This window comes from Homalodisca vitripennis, chromosome 1 (assembly GCF_021130785.1).
Source record: "Homalodisca vitripennis isolate AUS2020 chromosome 1, UT_GWSS_2.1, whole genome shotgun sequence".
Lineage (NCBI taxonomy): Eukaryota > Metazoa > Arthropoda > Insecta > Hemiptera > Cicadellidae > Homalodisca > Homalodisca vitripennis.
In genome coordinates this window covers 133,810,467-133,831,090 of record NC_060207.1, presented here as the reverse complement: position 1 = coordinate 133,831,090, position 20,624 = coordinate 133,810,467, and the positions used below count along the sequence as shown (strand labels likewise).

General features: G+C 34.4%; 1 protein-coding gene across 1 annotated transcript in view; it reads right to left on the bottom strand.

Moving 5' to 3' along the window:
* Positions 1-945: 945 nt before the first annotated feature.
* The window catches only part of LOC124371638 (putative tyramine receptor 2), a 46,473-nt gene continuing 26,794 nt past the window's right edge, over positions 946-20,624 (bottom strand). The window contains exon 2 of the mRNA XM_046829989.1: positions 946-4,198. Coding sequence (XP_046685945.1) covers positions 2,653-4,095 — 1,443 coding nt within the window. The 5' untranslated portion in view covers positions 4,096-4,198 and the 3' untranslated portion in view covers positions 946-2,652. The remainder of the gene's footprint in view (positions 4,199-20,624) is intronic.

The window sequence follows — 20,624 nt, the reverse complement described above, 5'->3', positions numbered from 1 at the left end:
CTGCCTCTATCTAGCTGTTACCCACGGCTTCGCACGCAAATCTTAAGAACCGAAGTCCTTATATTACTTAGTAAATTTTTTTTTACTATAATAAATTTTAGATTAAATTAGTTATATCTCCGATGCCACGATTGAGCTTGCTTTGTTGTCTCGATCGAGAGAATATGTACACACGGAGTTTTGAGAACCATACTTCTGTCAAAAAAAACAACTAAGGTTGATTTTATAACATTCTTTATATTTGTAGCCAACGTAAGATAGTAATTATGATATCTGCATTACTCTTCTGATCAAGCATGAGCATGGTTTATATTAAATAAATATTGCAGTTAAAGGTGAATTTTTACGTCAAATTTGAATTGTATTATCTGGATAGTAAAGTCTATGTTTAACAGTGATTGCAAAAACAGTTTAAACAAAATTTGTCGTTTCTCTTAAGCTTACTCTATGCTTTAAAACTATAAGTGTAATATATGTTTACAAAGAACAGCTGATTAAAAATTTGAAAAGACGTTAACATATGTTTGCTGCAATGCATTTCTTATGGGTATTTCTGTAACCAGTGGGGCGGAATCCTGAATCGGGAAAGGGATGGGCATAGCTTATAAACCTTCTCCGTGGAAAAATACATATACGTACAAATTTTCATCATGATCGGTCCAATAGTTCACGATTCCATAAAGGACAAACATACAAACATTCATTTTTATATATATAGAAGATAAAGAGGTCTGTGGTGTTATGGTGACCATTCGCACCTAACAAGTGACCCATTTTAATTTCCAACGAAACCAGTATATTCTGATGATCAAACTCATTACATTTGGGTATTGCCACGTTTACACAATCATGTAAAATATATAACAGTGATTATAAATATTTAATATTGTTTTTCAGTATTTATACATAATGATGTCATGGTATGAAAATAAATATACTAACAGGTTCATTTTTGAACCGGAATGCAGATTTATTAACAATTGTATGTACAAACACGAAAACCATCTTAGTCAAAAATTTCAGTCAAAATTGTTTTACAACAGAGGAATTAGCTGTGTGTATCATTGGTGGAGTATTACGAGTGGGAAGAAGAGGTACGGAATGGCGGGGTAGACCCAGCCATGAGTGGGCTCAGACACCCATGGCATGAGATCAGACACTTGTCATAGATATTAAGATTCCATACGTTAACTATTTACTAGTCTAAAACAATACTAATACCTATTTTATTTGCATAGAAAGCAATCAAAACTTTATTTTCTGCAAAACTCACTAGAACTTTGGTTCTAAATAATGGCATTTGAAATCAAAATATAAAATATGGAATAAAGAATTCTTTTAGGTGTTCATAGTTTTAATAATCTATACACATTATTATGGCGTTCGACAGTTAAAACTCTAAATGAAACGTTATTTCTAAAACAATTTACAGCTTATATTGTAGTAATGAATTGTTTCATAGTCATCTTAGTAACCACTAGGTTATATTTTAATCATAATTTGTTTAATAAGAAATCCCTTAATCAAGTACTTTTTTACTTGAATACTTTATACATCTGTTTTAAAATTTTTAATCTTCAACATCGCTGGCCTTCCTACAAGTATTTGTATTAATGTTCAACAAATAAGATATCATTACTTTTATATCTTGAACTCTTGTCATTTTGATAATCATTAATTATAGTAAACATACATTTTTTGGGTTTGCTTATATTATTTAGATGTAAAATTTCTAAACATAAATTATGGGTAGGGTGAACGATACTTTTGCACATAACGTGTTTTATGACTAAAGGGCGAAAAATAAAACGTGAGCTTGTCATTCCAAGTTGAACGTTCAAGCGATGTTCACCACACATAAACCGGGAAATAATATCTTAAGAACTTAAGGGTTTTAGGAGAGATTGCCCAGGTAACTTCAATGTCCTTCTATCACATAAACTATTGGAGACTAGGAATTAAATCTTATTTTTCCAATATCATTCTACCTATTGTTAAGTCAATAACTAATTATTAGACCAACAATAAAACTTGTTTATTAAATTAGAGTTATGAAATATCTAGAGTATTAAAAACAATAACAAGTTTAAGTCCTTTTGGATCATAAAAGTAGTGATAATATTTTAAAAAAATACTCGCAATATGTGGTTCTAGCTCACTGCTGATATTTAATTCGTACACAAGTGAAAATTGGGTCTTATTTGTGTATTAAAGCTATTATACATCCTTAAGAAAGTGTTTTATACAACCAGACCAATACACGCAATCTAAGACCTGCATATTACAAAAATGTGAGTTATAATCAATATTTTATAAACTTAAACTTAACGTATAGCTACGATATTTTAGCTTACAAACAACGACTGAGAGATATTCTAGATTTGCACAGCTTGACTTACATTAAATTCATTACACAGTTTTACACATGCTTATAGGAGCGATTAAAATAATGAATAATTCCTAGCATTGTAACTTAAAAAATGGCATTTGTACAACTAATAGGGAAGCCAATCTTACGTACTAGTATTTACATTTTAATTATTTACATAAGAATTTTTTACAATTAAACGTATAAAAATAAACAAAATAAATACTAGTAAGTATCAAATGTGGTAACTACATTTTATTATCTCTATTATAATTCTAAAACAATCACGTTGTTGACTTCATATGCAATAGCTTCTTGAAAGCCCTTCTGAAGTCAAGATTAAATATGGTATAAATGATGGGGTTGAGAGCGGAGTTGATGTACCCCAACCAGGTGATGAAGTTGACAAAGCTGTCTGAAGGGCAACAGCTGTCACAAAACGGTACAATTACATACATAAGAAAAAAGGGGAGCCAACATATCACAAATACTCCCATGATGATACCGAGGGTACGAGCCGCCCGACGTTCCTTCGAGAGAGAAATTTTCTGCTTTTCTTCGATGAATTGGTAGACCTGAACAGCACGCTTGTTTGGTATCGGTAGGTTTATGTTCTCCCTCTGACTGGCAGGCCTGGAGTACGGAGAGCTTCCACTACCAGCTGTAGTTGTTGTTGTCGTAGTCGGAGTCCGGCAGTTGTCATCGACATTCGTACTCGGCCTTCTTTCCCCGTCATGAACATCCGTCACCGAGTCTTCTGCTGCGAAGTTTGGACTTAAGTATTTGGTTTTATCTTCAGTGGGTTTCTTCTTTTTCTTTTTACCTTTCTTCTTTTTATCTTGTTTAGTATTGCTAGGGTGTTCATTATGATTCGTTTCACTACTAACTGACTCCTGGTCCAAGGGGGATTGCCGCTCCTTCACGGAGTCGTTCTGAGCCACGGTACAGTTCTTCACTGCGTTCAGCTTGGATGCCTTCGCTCTCTCACGCAGGCGGCGTCTGGTGGCTACGAATATTTCAACGTACACTATGGTCATGATGAGCAGCGGAATGTAGAAGGAGCCGAGAGACGAGTATATGACATATCCCTTTTTGGAAGTGAGCTGGCAGGGGGTTCTCGAGTCAAAGACTTCTGGCCAGTCGTTCCAACCGATCAAAGGTGGTGAGCAAATTAGGGCTGAGAGTAACCATACTGCGGTTATCAGAATCATAACTCTCCTAAGAGTACGTTTCTGGGCGTAGTTGATGGGGTCGGTTATCGCCCAGTAACGGTCGAGCGCGATAGCGCACAGATTCAGAATGGATGCCGTACAACACATGACGTCACTGGTGAGCCACATTGTGCAGACCAGCTTTCCAAACTCCCAGCGACCGAGGATAGAGTAAGCGACATTTAGTGGCAGTACGAGAATGGCAACTGTTAAATCGGCAACTGCTAGAGAGACGATGAAGAAGTTCTGCACGATTCTGAGTGGCTTGTGTGTGAACACGCTTAGGATGACTAGAATATTTCCGACTATTGTTAAAACTATAATAAGTCCCAGTACCAGAAGGGTGGCAAGAGCCTCCCATAACGGAACGGCTAAGGGTATCCCGGTGAAGTTCTCGTACAACTCCACCTCAACCTCTGGACATTTCTTGGTCCCCGAATCGAAGAAGCTGTTGGAGAAATTTGAGATGGTGCCATTGAGAACATCGTCGGTGTCGTCCCAGTCCAGGGATGACATCTTCAGTCTTGGTATGTTTTGTATATGGGTTGGTTTTGTTTTCCGGACATTGTGTTGTTGATAACGGCTCTAGTCACTCTGTGTGCGCTGAAGTGGGCAAGACCTGCACAAAAGAAAATATATTAATATATATGAAATTTTCATACTATAATAATATTTACTTTTATCGATAAGAATTATTAAACGTTTCTAGTAAACCACTAATATAATAAAGGGATTAGCGTATAGCCCATTAAAGACATAAATTAAATGTATAAATATAGTATATGTACGAAAGAGATGTTCACTAACTTCCACTAGGAATGTAATATTATAACAGAATCACATCTTTAATACCTCTGTAGGTAGATAAACCATCTCTGTACTATCCATACTACAGTTTTTAAGACGACCAATTCAAAAATATATGGAATGAAAAATTTTTAGGAATATATTTTTAGTTGCAGTTTTATTTGGCTGTAAGTAGGCATTCGCAATATGTTATTGGCCATATAAAATATTTTTCATATTTTATATATATATATATATATATATATATATATATATATATATATATATAAAGTACTTGCTCCGCCAGGAGTCGAACCCGGATCTCTCACTTGCCGGGTGAATGTGCTACCATTACACCACAGAGCGCTTACTTTTTCCGATTCAATTATTTTGTATTTCACCGTATCTGTCACATATGCGTTTAAATAAGCAAACTAACATATGATCGGAAGACCAAATACCTTTCAAACGACTTTTATTTACATTAAATTGTATAAATGGCAATAGTCTTATTTAATTTCAATAAACATATGTTTATATATGTATGTATAACCACGTTGCTGTCTCTTCGGGTGTCGACTTCACGCCTTTTCTGCATTATACATAAAATTCAAAAATAATATAAATGCTTAATGACAAAATTTTATTAAGAATACAAAATAACCTACTGGACTTTCGTTTTGACTAAATTTAGTTCCATTCTACAAGGTCATACACTCCATTATACTGTTACTCCATACATAGAATTCAATGTATCTTCCATCCTTTATAGGCTGAGCATTATAAAGGCCTATAACAAATTCAAGAATTGATGTAGTTATAAAATTTAAGTGTTGTAAATTTTGCTCATATGTCACGTATTTGCTTATATGTTTTCCACTTGATATCTGAAGAAACAGTTTAGCTACTGATTTTAAATTATTCATATAACATCATTACTTTTTAGGCAAAATCGGGTCTTATGATGGTCCCTACTGTAACATTTGGATTGAAGTAGCCTAACTACCCGCAGGATATTTCGAGATAAACTTGAAATTGCACATTTCAAATTTTGCATGAAACTTTATTGCTATGTAGACAAGGATGAGTTTTAAAATATGTTTGTCTATCCATAGGATTTGACTGCAAATTTTAATTTCTGTCTGTCTGCCTCTGAAAAACATTTCTTTTCTTTTGTATAAACCTCGAGAATGTAGTAGTTATAAACATGAAATGTTGCATGCAACTTCAAAGAGACCTCTTCAGCTCGAGATCATGTGACTTACTCCTATCTTGTGTACTTCAACTCGTCTTTACATATATACTGTGTCCTGTGGTATTACGCTCTATATAATTTAATACGTTCTTCTCAAAATTACAATTTAATTTTTTCCTTTTATGTACATTTTTATTCTTTTAATGCTTGATTTCTCCTGAAGTATGTTTTTCTGATTACTATTGCTCAGAAGTTACTAATATTCCAGGGATTTTACCTCAAGGGAAAGATTCATGTTCATCCTTTCTGGAACTTGATTGCAATTGCCAGTGTCACAAACAAATCTCTAGCTACTAATGAGCTTTTGAGATGGAGATTGGAATGTTATTACTATTCGATGATATTGTGTATAGCGTTCAATAGGAAGAACTTCTTATTTTTACAATTAAGTATAGTGATAAACATAGACACTACTATTAGCTTCGATCAAATAATATTAATTCTTCATTGCGATTTAATCGGTGTGAATTTATAAGCACTGTCAAAGGTAATAGAAATATATATTGACTGTTCAATGATAATTTTAAACTCCAAAATCAGGAATTTCTCAGTTAATGTTAGGAAAGTTAGTTAATAGTTAATTTTTTAAGATTAGTATGAGTAGTTTCTGCATGAAATACCATTGTGTCATTTGTAATACAATCATCCACTACAAACTGGTGTATGCATACCAACAACGTAGTTAATTTACACAGATGAGGTCCAATGTATCATTGTAGCATCGAATGTAGAGTGTATACAGTTCAAACTGAAAAAACAAATTGTGTTTTATAGCACCAAACAGTTTTCCTTGTTGAGTTTAATCATTGAATAATTTGTTATGTGTACAGTAGAAGCGCAGTTGAGTCAGCAGTCTATATTCTACTTGTTTCGTTTACTTCTGTCAGAAACGAATGCATAGTTTCCCAGTGTTGCTATCAACATTTTATTCCTGATACTATTCTATGTGTGTTCAAATACACAAAACATCAAAGTGTTTGTTAACAGGGAGGTTGCTCACAAACCATTTCTATTTTGAGTATTCTGCAAAGCTTAACAAGACGTTACACAGATTTAATTAATCATCAGCAAATGTTTATAATTAAAACAAAATTACTGCATTAATTCAATCTATTACTATATTATAAGCAAAAAATAAACTCGTATGAGGTAACATGATTGTTACACTTTATCTGTAAGAATATTTTTAGTTTATCAAAGTTTACTTTTTTAATACTTGAAACCAGATATTTTATCGATCAGGAAATGTTAATTTTTTAGGTACATAAATGGTCAGTATTTCATGAAATAACTCTTTTTGTATAATTTTACATTAAATCATACACAAAATACATGAATAAAATTGTTGTGCACTTAAAGAAAATTTGAATGCTTTAGATTAGCCTTTAATATGAACTAACCAAAAGCTAACACTGTAACTTTTCATAACTCCAAGTAAGACTTACACTGTTCTATAAAACTTATTCTCTCTAGCAGACATTGTAATGAATATTATCCCCAAAGAAATCAGAGTTAAGAACAACGAATATTACTTGGACATTTTATAAAAGTATTACTCCTTCATTTTTAATATTACGTTCTTATATTCATTAGAGCCCTAAGTTTCTAAGCATTCCAAACTGTTACAGTTTAAAGCAAATTTTAATAATATTTATAAATGATGATAAAATATAAATATGTTTATCGTTTATTATTACCTTAACCGTTGCGTTATAATATTAAGTAATAATTAAATTTCTAATTAGCTAGAAAGTTGTTTTATAAGACTGCACAAGACGTGAACATTTTATGAACTTAATTATTAGTTATCTATTTGGTTTTTATATAAGTAACTTCAAAATAATTTCTTAAATTAATATGTTTGTATCATTATTAATTAAAGTCTCCTGTTTTCCATTATAATATAAAGTATTATTAGGACTATTAGTATGGAGTAGTCGCGCTCCTTTATGTATTCTAATGAGGTAATGATACCCAACTCTTTTATGTATTTCAATTTCCCATACAATGTCTGTAAATCCAATGATTACAGAATATAGTACTTTAATCGCACGCAATAAACGAAGCGATAATTCAACGTTGAATAGGCTATACACCGAGAGATGTAATAATAATCGGTTTAAGACAGAGGATTGCTAACATGGATGTTTTACTAAATTCAGTCTGAGTTAACTCCGTCATGAAATAGCGAACTAATCTGAAACAGCTGAAACTGAGTCCCAAAGTTCCAGATGAAATGTTTTCAGGCTGTAAAGCTGATATATGTAACATTCAATCAGGACAAAATGATGACTGAGGAAGTGAATCATTTGCGCAGTTTTATAATTGAGGTAGAATGTAATAAATTTATAAGTTCTGTCAATAATGTTTTAAGAATTTTTACTCCTCTCTCAATAAAAACCGTCTTTTCTGCAGTTATTTTAAGAAATAATGTGTTCAGAAAATATAGTGAGATAGATGCCATGTTATATCACTTTTAGCACATTTAGTAATGATTTTTATTCCTGAAACAAATAAGCTGCACGTTTTTAATGTTAAACTATAGATTAGGCTTCTAATTAATCTCTTAATAGCTTAGATTATGAAAGTTTAGAACAAGTTTAGCTTAGGTGTATTATTTTTTTTAAGAATAGTAGACATTTTATGGAATAAAATATACGTTAACTACGAGATTTCCTTTTCTTATCAAAGTAATAGCAGATTATTGTCTTATCAATGTTTGGAAATGGATAAGCTACTGAAAGGCAATTGGTTACTTGGCCAATGTACGCTGGTTGCTACCAACTCAAACAGTTAGTTTATTACGGTAATAAATCTTGATTATAAGTATAGATTATATGATTATAGCGCTTGAAATGTTTATTGGGGGTAGGATTTCACAGACTAAGTGTTACCGTGATTGATGCATCGTTACTGCTTGATACTATGTATATAGTTCTATGCTCAATGGGTTAAACCGATCACGATATATTGAGTGTATTGTATTTCAGTGGAAAATATTTTATTAATAATAAGTTCATAGTGTTACTATTTAAAATATAACAAGTTCATAATAATATTTTTTTATTAGAAAACTGTTTGTTTTTATGCACAACCCCATACCAAATGTAGCTTGATGCGTACGTGAACTCATGTATACATGTACGTGTGAGTATGTTATGCAGAATTTTATATCTCCCTCCATCTTTGTAGTGGCTAGATTGCTGACTCTTCGTAACTAAAATTTTGGTACCTTGCCATTTTAAAATCTTGTATTAAATAACTAGAGTAATGTGTGTTGTGGGTAACTTGAAATCTCTCCTGATATAGACCGGAGTAAATTCCATAAAATGTTTTGTTTCCGCTGATTTAAAGCTTAAACAATAGGCATTGCTAGTTGTTCTATTATTTGTACTTTTTAACATCCAGCCATATTCTTGATTTTCAAGCACTAAATATCTTTTATATTCCGTTCCCCCAATGTATCTGTGAGAACTTGCTTGCACAACAACGCCTGTGGAACACATGAATTCTTAAATATTTATAGTTTTCAAATTGATCGATTTAACTCTCTTTGAGTTATACGAGTTATATTGCGAATTGAAGGGAAATTACGTAACATTCTTTAAACCCTGTCTGAGTTATATCACACACGGGTACAAAACATTACTTAGGGGAAATGTGATAAAATCGGAGAATAAATATCCATAAATAAAGATATTTCCGTAATTACAATTTATTTGAAGTAATTAGTAAAGATTTATACCTGTATTTCTATAATGTCAGGGTTTAATGTCAAGAAATATGTCATGTTACGGGTATGAATATTTGTGTTTAACAAAATATAACATTCAAAATTGTGTAATATTTATTTTTGATAATCATATGTTGTTTTGTATCAAAACATTTTAATTAAATATACTATTGTAGCATAGTATAACGAACGTAAACCAAAGTGAAGGGAGAGCAAGCAAAGTAGCTGGCTGGCAACACTCCCGAGTGTAGCTAGAGTCAACATTGCAGTACACTTATATCTTTATACACCACACAGCAACAAACTTACGTCACATTTTTATAAAATTTCCGTACAGAGTAATGCATTAACGACACTTTTTTATTTTTCTATTTTGATAGGTAAATATTTGCCATAGTTAATTAATTGCTATAAAAACAATAAAATAACACATCAAAATTGTAATTTAAGTATAAGGAAAATAATTACAAAACAATCGAATCATATATTTCTTACTAACATTACTCAACTATTTACATTTCCTTCTTAGCAGTAAGACAAGGAACTGCAAGTAAGGCATTTAGATCTGTCTTCTAATACATTTTCTAATGACGAGTTAAAGGTTTGGAAGAATTGTTATGTCATTTTAAGTCTTACGCCCACACTTCAAGTATACATGGTAAGGCCTTGCAGTTATAATTGAAATATTTCAGTATTTTATTATATTTCTGAAGTTTATAATTTAAAATATTGGAGGGGGAAAATGGAGAAGTTTTGTCATATACCTAGGAAAAATGTACACGTTTTTATTTTTTAGATTTTAATATTTTTTAAAGCAATGTAAAGCTGTGACGAATGTATTGAGTGTATCTGAAAAATAACTGTACACGCGAAAAAAGTTTTTGAGACGTCCCTCTTTGGTAAGTTTTGGTGATTTCATCCCTTATACTAAACTCGCATGCTAAAAATACTAAATTGCAAAATACAAGTTTCCTAAAAGCCTATTATAGTTGTGTTCATTGTTTTTTCGGATAATAGTTACACTTTGGATTGTGGTTTAACAACTCTGACAACCTGACTTTGTAATTTTTTTTATATAAATCTAATTCGAAATTTGATAGTATCAGTTTTAAATCCATGGAAAAAATGTGAACGAATGTTAACTGATCTTGTGATTTTTAACTTAGCCTTTGACCATCACTTATCGTCTTATTGTGCCTTGAAGCTGGAGAGCAAATTTATCTCTTTTGATTACTCTATGATATAAGTGAGGTGTTTGCAAAATTCATGGTTTTAAAATTGTAGTTTTTGAATTGTTGTTATATTTAGTATTTTGTTACACTTAAGTTGATGTGATTAACCCTTAATTTGGAGAAAAATATCGTACAATTGAATGTCGAATACGAAATTTCTATTTGATTCTATCTTTAAATGACATATTTCCGTCCATAGGACCTTTTGAGAACGAATTGAGCTATATACTTGGATAAAACTCATTTTCATACAAGCATTACATTTTATGATAGTGTATGTGCATCTATACATTTGCAGGACGTTAGCAAAGTCAGTGTATATCAGTGTAATAACCCGAAAATGGATTAAGTTAAAGAGTTTCCTTACACTTTATCTACAAAGGCAACATAGAGATTGATGCCTAGTATTTCACGAGCTTTAGCGAAGTCTATTATTCAAAGGAAACTCTTGAGATCGAATTAAGCTATAAATTTGAAATGATGCATTAAAATTAGTTTCTATAAAGTCATCAAGTTTATAAACGGATATATCTATGTGACATCGAATACTACAAATTAACCTTAGGCTACAAGGTTAATTTGATTTCTTTGAAGTTAGATCTCGGTGATGGGTGCTATTCTTGATCATTATAAACTACAAATAAATCATAACCTCTAAGCCAATTCAGTGCTTATTTAGCGTGAGTTTCAACCAGCGTTTTAGGTCCGTAACTAAGTGGTTAGGATTTGCAAATAATGTCATATCGGTCTGCTCTGTCTGCTAAACCGGACCAAGGTAGGGTGATGAGAGTAACCGCTGCGTGCCCCTCTTCGAATCACTTATTGTATGAAGGTCGCCACTCGAGGTTCGCTGACTGGCGATTCATACATTGGGCGCGCCTTAATGTTCTCCCCCTGAATGGATGCAGGCGCTGGGGTGCGGGGGACCGTCGCTGTCGTCGGTGTGGTCGTCATGACGAGACCACGGCCCATGTGCTTTGTCACTGTCTCCCAACCATGGCCGTGGTCACGAAACGTCATGACGCTATCCTTGGCCTCCTTGCGGCATCCATTCGACCATCTCCTGGGGTTGAGGTGCGCCAGAACCAGCGTGTACCCCTCGACCAGCTGCTGCCTGGACGTATTGTCCCGGACGACATGGCCGCCTCCGGCCTGACTTGGTGGTCATCGACCGTGACCTAAAATCAATTAAATTGGTCGATGTCACCATGCAGTACGAGGACGGATGGCAGCGTATTGTTGAGGCACGGGAGAGGAAATATGCCGCGTATGATCCTCTCGCCCAGACTCTCCGAGCCGGCGGCTTCCAGATCACCGTAGATGCCTTTGTAGTCGGCTCTCTGGGCGCGTGGGACAATGCCAATTGGGGGACCCTGGCCCGACTAGGTGTTTCCCGACAATATGGTGTGGCCCTCTCCCGTAAGTGTGTCTCCACTGCCATCCGCTGGAGCCGGGACCTCTACGTCCAGCATGTCACGGGTGTGCGGCAATATAGCCCTTAGAGCAGGGGAGCCGTCCATGGCCTTTAGTTATAAGTAGTTTTAAATTTTTAACTCGCGTGTTTTTTACATTCACTTGCATTTTACGTAGTTTTTAATGTTTTAACTGTAGTTTTTAGCATTGTTAATAGAGGCCTGTCAAAGTTTATATATTTTTATTGTTATGGTTTAAATTATTTATTGTTATTTATTAATTTATTGTTATTATCTATAGTTTTTTATGACCTTAATTAGTACGTAGCAACTTGCATGTTGCATCTTATGTTTTTTTATATTTGAAAATTAAACCATTGACTTTGATGATGACAAAAATTGATGAAAAAATTAAGGGCCCAAAATATCATTACCGGTATAGCATAAACGATTGCATCTATATATTAGTTTCTCATTAATATTATTACTTGGTTGTTGTAATTACAGTCATTGTTACGAAGGTATATTGCTATTTTTTAATATCAGGCTGTAAATAATTATTATATTCTATTATCATGGGGTAAATTTATTTATATATGATTGTTAGCTTTTTCACAATGGAATTTAATTTACGAATTTATTTTTGAATCACCAAATGCTTTTCTACTTTATTTTTATATAAATTGATATTTATTTAGTAATTTTTACAGTAGCTTTTTTTTATTTTTTGGTGTATGTAAAGATTAGATAATATTGCATTGTCCTGTTATTTTATTTTTTTAATCGTTTTTGTGCGTTCTTTATAGAATAAGATTGAACTACTACACATTCAAGCGCTTTGATCATATAAAATGAATAGTTAACAATTGAAAGATGTGTTCAATTATCAATTTTTTAAAAGGATGTGTGATTTAATAGTATATGAAATGGCTTTGTCGTGGCTAAAATAACTCTTATATCGTTAATGCACTATTAATATTACAAGTATTTTATAAAAAAGACATTTTAAATTAAATCTACACTCGTTCCGGGGTCTTCTTTAGTACTATAAGTAAAGAATATAAAGAGAGACGTGTAGGACAAGATTGACAATCATTTGGCATCTCTCTAGTCTTAATGTGTGAGATGTCATTGACCCAATGGCTTGAAATACGTGCCGATAGAAGAGTGTTTCTTATATACGCTACATCAACACTCAAGAAGAAACTGGTATTTATGTTGACTAATGGGTTGGCGGTCAATGACCTGAGCGTGGTTACTCTTTCTAAATTAGCTCTACGACATCTGGCAAGACGCTTGGGTATATTGAAAGAAGAGTATATATTAACAGAACGAAGAAACCCACGTATATTTATACATATCTGGTATTTATGAATTATTGATGCCCACATGAGTTATTAGTTTCTAAATATAAAAATATTGCTTACTGGGAATAATTTATATACAATTTCTACACATTTATAAACTGTATTCCGTTTCATTTTAAACACATATACTAAGAAAATTGTTTTCTGTGGTAACTTTCATAGTGAAACCTAAGTTCGGGAGGGTGAAATATATACACTAGTCCGTAGAGCACGTTTATAATGAATTGTCTTTATTTAAATTATGTGTGCACATATGAGTTTAAACTATACAGACCCGTTAGTTATCGATTTGATCAACATTTGGCAATAATCTTAATTTTTATTTGTCTTTAAGCGGATTTTCAATACGGATATTCTTACTAGTTAAAGAGGTTATAAGGATATCAAAAATTGTATTGTATTTTTATTTAGCTTTTCGTTTTTATATTTCACCAAATTGGTTTCATCTAGAACCATAATTTTACTACGCTATTTTTGGTTACGGAGGAATGAAACCGTTAAACTTCGAACTGCTAAATGCCGTACAGTTATATAAGATTTCAACGTGCAATATTAATATTCATAGAAAGTAATATGTACATAAAACAGCCAATGATCAAAGTCGGTGTTAATTCATTTCAAAGCATTCCTTCGTTCTCATACTCTCCCTATCTCAATGGATCATTTATTATTTTAAATATTTACTGCTATTAAAACTATTGAACAAAATATGAATGTATTGTCCTATGAGATAACTTTCCATTTTACATGAAACTTAATTTCTACATAAACAGTAATGTGATTATGACAGTGTATGCTTATCCATAGAATTTAGCTGAGCATCATTAAAGCGTATAATTCAGTAGGCTGAAATAATGGTCTTCTATCTACTGGTGGTATTTATGAACTTCTTTTCTGTACGATATTTTTGAATAAATCGACCTAATAAATCAATGGTCTAGCGTAGTTTAGCAACAAATGAGCAAACCAACTTTGGGTTTCAGTAACTGATTCAAACTCAATTATTAAACTCTATCTTTCTCCAGGTGATTAACAATTACCGCGTAAAAGGCAAAGTTCGAAAATGCTCCTTTTCATGCCCTATTTAACGCGAGATAAATTCACCTCGGGTTAATAGCGTTGTAATAATATAAGTAAGTAGTGGTATATTATAATATAGTTATACGATTCACTCTACTAAATATACATTATTAATTACTTCATTTGAAATGTAAACCATTAGTAAGTATTTGTGTTCGTAAAGGTCATATTTTATTAACTACTGATTAATTTACGCGTTGGTCAACAATTCATTAGTTAGTCTAACTTCATCCTCATGGTAAATGTACCATTTCGTCACATGTACAACTAAACCTCGACATGATGAACTTTACTACCATCTTATTAGTAGGGCCAACCTTCTAAAATTTTAACACTTGGAGCACTCTTAGTTTTAAGTTCCCCCTTTTAAAAATAATATCTAAATAAATCTACCTGTTAATGAAAGTATTATATTCATAATCCTCCATATGTGCCTCAGGGATACAGTCTGTATGCACATTGTGTACTTTCGTATACTTCTTATTCTTCTATGGGGTGGCCTATTGCCATGCACTTAAGCCTCAAGGGTCTTTTGCGCACCCCGGAAGCATACCATGAGGCTGACCATTCTACGGTTCCATCAGTTCTACAAATCGCCAAAAACAACCGATCAAGTCCTCCTGGTGAAATTCGCCTCCACTGTCCAAACTAACAAAGATAGCCTACCGGTCCCTTGATACTGCAGGGCAGTCAAAGAGCAGGTGTTCAGAAGTTTCCTTCTACTCGTCATACATTGTACAGAGCGGATACTCCCGAAGGGTACAAACTCTCTGATGCTTCCTCAGGTGACCATGTCCCGTACTCGGACCCATAACCCTGCTCATTCTCAGACCTGAATGCAGCCTCCACCTTCTCCCATGTTCATTGTGAACCCATTCCGAGACAGCCCCAAAGGATACACACCTCATGTGCCACAGAATAGTTGAGGTGCCAACATATTGGATGCTGAGCCCAAGTTAGCCAGGACATCAGCTCTATGGTTCCCAGAGATCCCCTTTATGATCAGGAACGCAACAAATAGTCACATTGTTGATTCTGGCAAGGGGAGGAACAATTTAATAGCAATCCTAAAACATTTTGAAGTTGAACATACAAGAGTTCAACGCCTTCAATGGTGTCTGACTTTATATGAATATGCTAATCGTGTTATTTCTATACTGCAGATGATTTTCACGATCACACTCCATAATGTCTATGACTCTTGCCTGAAAGACTGTGGGATGAAAGATGAAAGACTAGACCCACAGGGACTACCAGCTCCATACAAATGTCTCACTACCAAAATTCCGGGGTCTGTGCTACTTTTGGTTTTATAGCCGTCTGTAAATCATTCTAGCTTCAAGGTAAAATGGGATTCTTTCCCTTCGACCAAGCTTCACTAGAAGGTATAACAATCCTGTAGGGGTTTTCGAAGGAATAACCTTGCAGCATCTGATCTGATATCATGTGCAGAACATTTCTCTTACTCAGAATGCTAACTCTACAGGGTCCTCTGTTGCAGCCCGAGGCAGACCAAAGTCTCATATGCTGAAGACAGTAGGCACTCCTCCTGGCCGTAGCGGGCGAAGTTGAAGCAACAGTCTAAAGCTGCGCTCAGACTTCTACACTGACTTCTATATCACACTTCTAGATTGTATTTGGACCCTTTGGCGACACTTTTCAGATTGAATCCCCAGTTCATAAGCCTATCTAGGATTAGGCGCAGGTACTTAGTCTCGGACTTTAACTTAATGGAAAAGCCTCTCAGTAAGAATGGACCAATACCCAAGAACTGACGCCTCATAGTACAGGCAAACACGGCAGCCTTGGGGGGTTGACACAAAGGCCTATCCCTTTACACCAATTCCCCATCATGTTCACAGCAGCATTGGTCAGTTCCGTAACTTGCGTCTTACAAAAATCACAACGTCATCCACGTACCACTTTGTAGTACACCATTTTTGTTCAAAGACATGAGCAGTTCGTCCGCAACTAAGTTCCACAGAAGAGGAGAAAGGTCGCCACCCTGGTGACATCCCCTCGTAGTCCTTGTACTGATGCTTGCTCCTAAAAGAATGGCGTAACCACCAAGTGTGTGAGTAAGGATCGTATCCAGTCACATATTTGACAATCGCCTGAATGCCTGTATTTTTATTAGCTCCTTCAATATTCAGAAACACACCCATGGCTACTTATTTCGCTGCCTTCTCAATCCTGCATACCAGTTGATGTCGCATGATCTTCCTGGAGTGTAAGCATGCTGATTTGGATGTAGAAGACGCTACAGGAAAGATCAATCCAAAACAAACCTATCAACAATTCTCTCAATGGTTTTGATAAGAAAGGAGGACAGACATATCGGTCAAAGGACCTAAAGTCTGTCCACGCTAAACATCTCCTGCTTCGGTATAAAAAGTACCTTTTATACCTACAAGGACAGTGGAATTGTACCTGAAGGCAACAGAGGTCCTGAAAAGCCTGCACAGAATGGGAAGGGGAATATCCAGCTCCCACTGGAAGCCAGTCTTATTCCGTCTTCCCCAGAAGCTTTATATGGACTAAACGAGTTATTCGCCCACTCAATCCTTCTGAAGGTTACTACATGACACACCAAACTCAATTGTGAGTGAGGTCTCCCTCTACAGCTGAGTGGTTAATAATGTGATAAATAATACTGACTGTAAAGTGTGATCACACCATAACTTTAAGAACTTCCTTCGGTTCAGCGAGCATGATCAGCGAGGGAAGGCTCGTCAGACACATGTCAGCCATATATCTGATTAACCATGACCACAGTCATCATGGTCACATCTATCACCTCTCTACGGAAGGAACAGGAACATTAGCCACATTTGCAATCACTAGACTGCGGAACATTATATGCTCGAGAAGCTACTTACCTCTGCTGTTTGTGTTCATAGTGTCTCACGCCTCATTGTGTGAATTAGTATCACAGCCAATCACCAAATCCAAACCGCTCATCCTAACATGATCTATCCAGGTAGCCATCTCTCTGGAGAGCGATGAGTCCACATCATCATACGGGAGATATGATGATGTAATCAAGATGGTTCGACCAGTACACAGGAATTCTGTTCACATTGTTCCTTATAAAAATACAAGCATTATTAACACGGATGTTAACAAATGTATCCCCTGCCATGGAAAGCCTTGATATTTTTCCCTTACAAATGCATAGTTCCTATATCAGGGACACATAAAATTCTTCATCAAAAATCATCTGCAGAACACAGCTCAAGCAGTTACGGTGATGTAGATTGGCTTGAAAGACCCTGAATTCCATAGTTATTTGCTAAACCTCGCGTCCTCAGCTGGTTTGCTTGATCATCACCATCACCAACTGCTGAACCTTTTGTCGATAGTAATTGAGCGTGATGAATAGACAGAAACGCAAAGCCAAACTGCCATATTTAGTTGCCTGTATAATCAAAATCTGTTGGGTTCTTGATTTCAGGATCCATAAAAGGTCTCACTAGTACCGAGGAATTAAAAAGTCCGCCCAGTCCAGGTAAGTTCTGCGTGACCAGGTAAGACTATTTACGCTTGGGAGGTCACCCAACCCCCAAGGGTTACGCGCTACTCTTCCACTATACATCCCTTGGGCACGGGTTGCCTCACACCGTGGGATAGGGAGCCCCCAGTCATGCAAAGGCAGTGTGTGATATACCTGACAGAACAATCGAGACTGGTCATGGCCCACCACTACTGCTCGGCGCCGAGGGCAACCGCCGCGTAGAGTGCACAATTGGGGATAGTCTAGATCCTAGGGTTTAGTCAACAGCTGAACCACCTCATGAAAGACGCTGCACTATCGTTTATCCGAGCACAACCATTTGTTGGATTGGAATACCCTATTGATCTTGAGTGGCACTTAAGCGTCATCCCTAGAGAGGTACTTTCCCAGTTCATTGAAGATCGCGCGAAAAAAGGGCAGCACGTCCCCTAGACCCCTTTGTATACTTATTTCGTGTGAGTAAATTGTAAATACATCGATTTTCTGAAGTTTTTGATAAGAAACCTATTTTTAAGTCATTTGTTACACTACTCTGAGTCTTCGTACTATTTTCGAACTTTCAAATAAGCTTTTAGTATCACAAGCATACTAAAAGCATAAGAATTATATTATTCTTCATTTAAATATATTATAAGAGAATGTGTACGATACTGTTAAAATTATTTTTCAGTAGAAAAATACCTAAAGTTTTATTGGACAGATCACAATATTGTCAGAGAATGCGATGAAAACGAGCCGAAATCAGACAAGCAGTGAGACGTATTTGCTTAATAAATCAAAGTGGACAAGTGATAAACAACCCTTCTATACGCCCACATGTCCTCCAAGAGATTTCTACTTGGAAGTAATGTGGTTTACATGTTGAGTCCATGATTTACAACAGCATAAATGTTCAGAAAAAATTTCCGACTTAAAAACCTGTGATATGCATGAATATTTAGTTTAAAACTCTACACTAAGATGCGTTTTTTCTATAACCGTAAATTATTAATCAAATATTTGAGATAGTAATTTTTTTCATTTTACTGTTCAGTAAAACTAACTATTATTTGAGGAATATCTATTCCCAAAAGTAACAAAAATGCTATTGGAGTGGCTTGTGAGATTTGTGTTAACGTAAAATTGATTCATAATATGATTAATAATTAATAATAATATGATTGATAATATTCATAAATAAATACTCTTATAAATGTTAGTGCCAAAACAGAAAACCATGTGTTTTTTTAAACGATATCAGTTCCCAAAAACGTATATGAGTAATTAATCAAACAATAAATTGTCAAGTCCAAACATGAAAATAATCTAGGTCCAGAAATTTGGAAATGTATGTATACAAAACATAATATATTAAGATACAAATATTCATAATTTTTTTTTTTAAGTGTTATAACAACAGGATCAACAAATTAACTATTTCTTACTAAAAATCTTTTCGTTGTAAGTATTTTATTTGAATTCCTTCATATAAGCCGCTAAGAAAATAAAATCTCAAACTCAGTTATACGCAATAAATTGTGTACTTCCTTATTTATACTTTCCTGTACGCAGTTTCTATGGCAGAATTTAATTTGGCACGTATAGATTTAGTATTTTCCTAAAATTAAGAAATTTACTTTAAGGACATGCAATTTTACGGTTACTGATGTGTGCTTCAACAATCTATAGGCTACTCAGACTCTTAGTATACACTAATTTACAATCTGGCAATGAGCTGATATTTGTTAAGAAACCGTGTCAATATATGAAAGCATTACATCTTACTGGTGGCATAAAATAGCTGATATGTCTATCAATATTCTATAGGTCACTGTAAAAGTGTCTATTTAAGCTTAATCAATATATATATATATATATATATATATATATATATATATATATATATATAGTACAAATAGAATACAAACACCGTAATACGTTTATATTCAACGAGATATCGTAATTGCAAGCCTACTTTGTTCTACATACGTTATGGATTTATTTAGTTCAAAAACCTTTATGCGCATAATACCCGCTGACTCGCTAGAATACGTATTTTGCTGTCGAAAAAAGTATCCTCAGTGGTTTGTTTTACTATCTGCAAAATAGTATTATATGTCGTTAAGTACACTTTTATTTTCTACTTAATTTCAATGGGTCCTATTCTCGTTTTTTACACGACCTACGATAAATTTCTATGTATATAATTATTTTCTTGTTAAGGTTAAACGTGATTATAATTACCTTTTTATAGTCATTTCATAGGTAATATTTTTTTTAGAGTTAGATAACAACAGAAAGAATGTGCAAGGTGATCCGTTAAGTTTCCAGGCACTGAGCCAACGGATTAATACCAGGTGATATAAATATAGGACAACACTTTAGCATACTAAATTACACTGTTGTACACAAAAATATATAAAAGACAATGAAATGTCACTGACTCTTGGCTTAGATAGCAGTGTGGTCACGCCATCTCTATCAGAAGAAGCTACTGGAATTTGTGTCAACTAATGGATTAGAGAACATTGTCCTGAGGGTGATCAACAACAAGCGTTGCGTATCTCTCCTTATTCATTGTAGCAAAATATGAGCAACATCTAAAGGTACTAAAATGAAACAAGAATGACACAGGTTTTAATTATCAAAAGCTATAAACTATTGTCTGGTTTTATAAAAAGGAATGT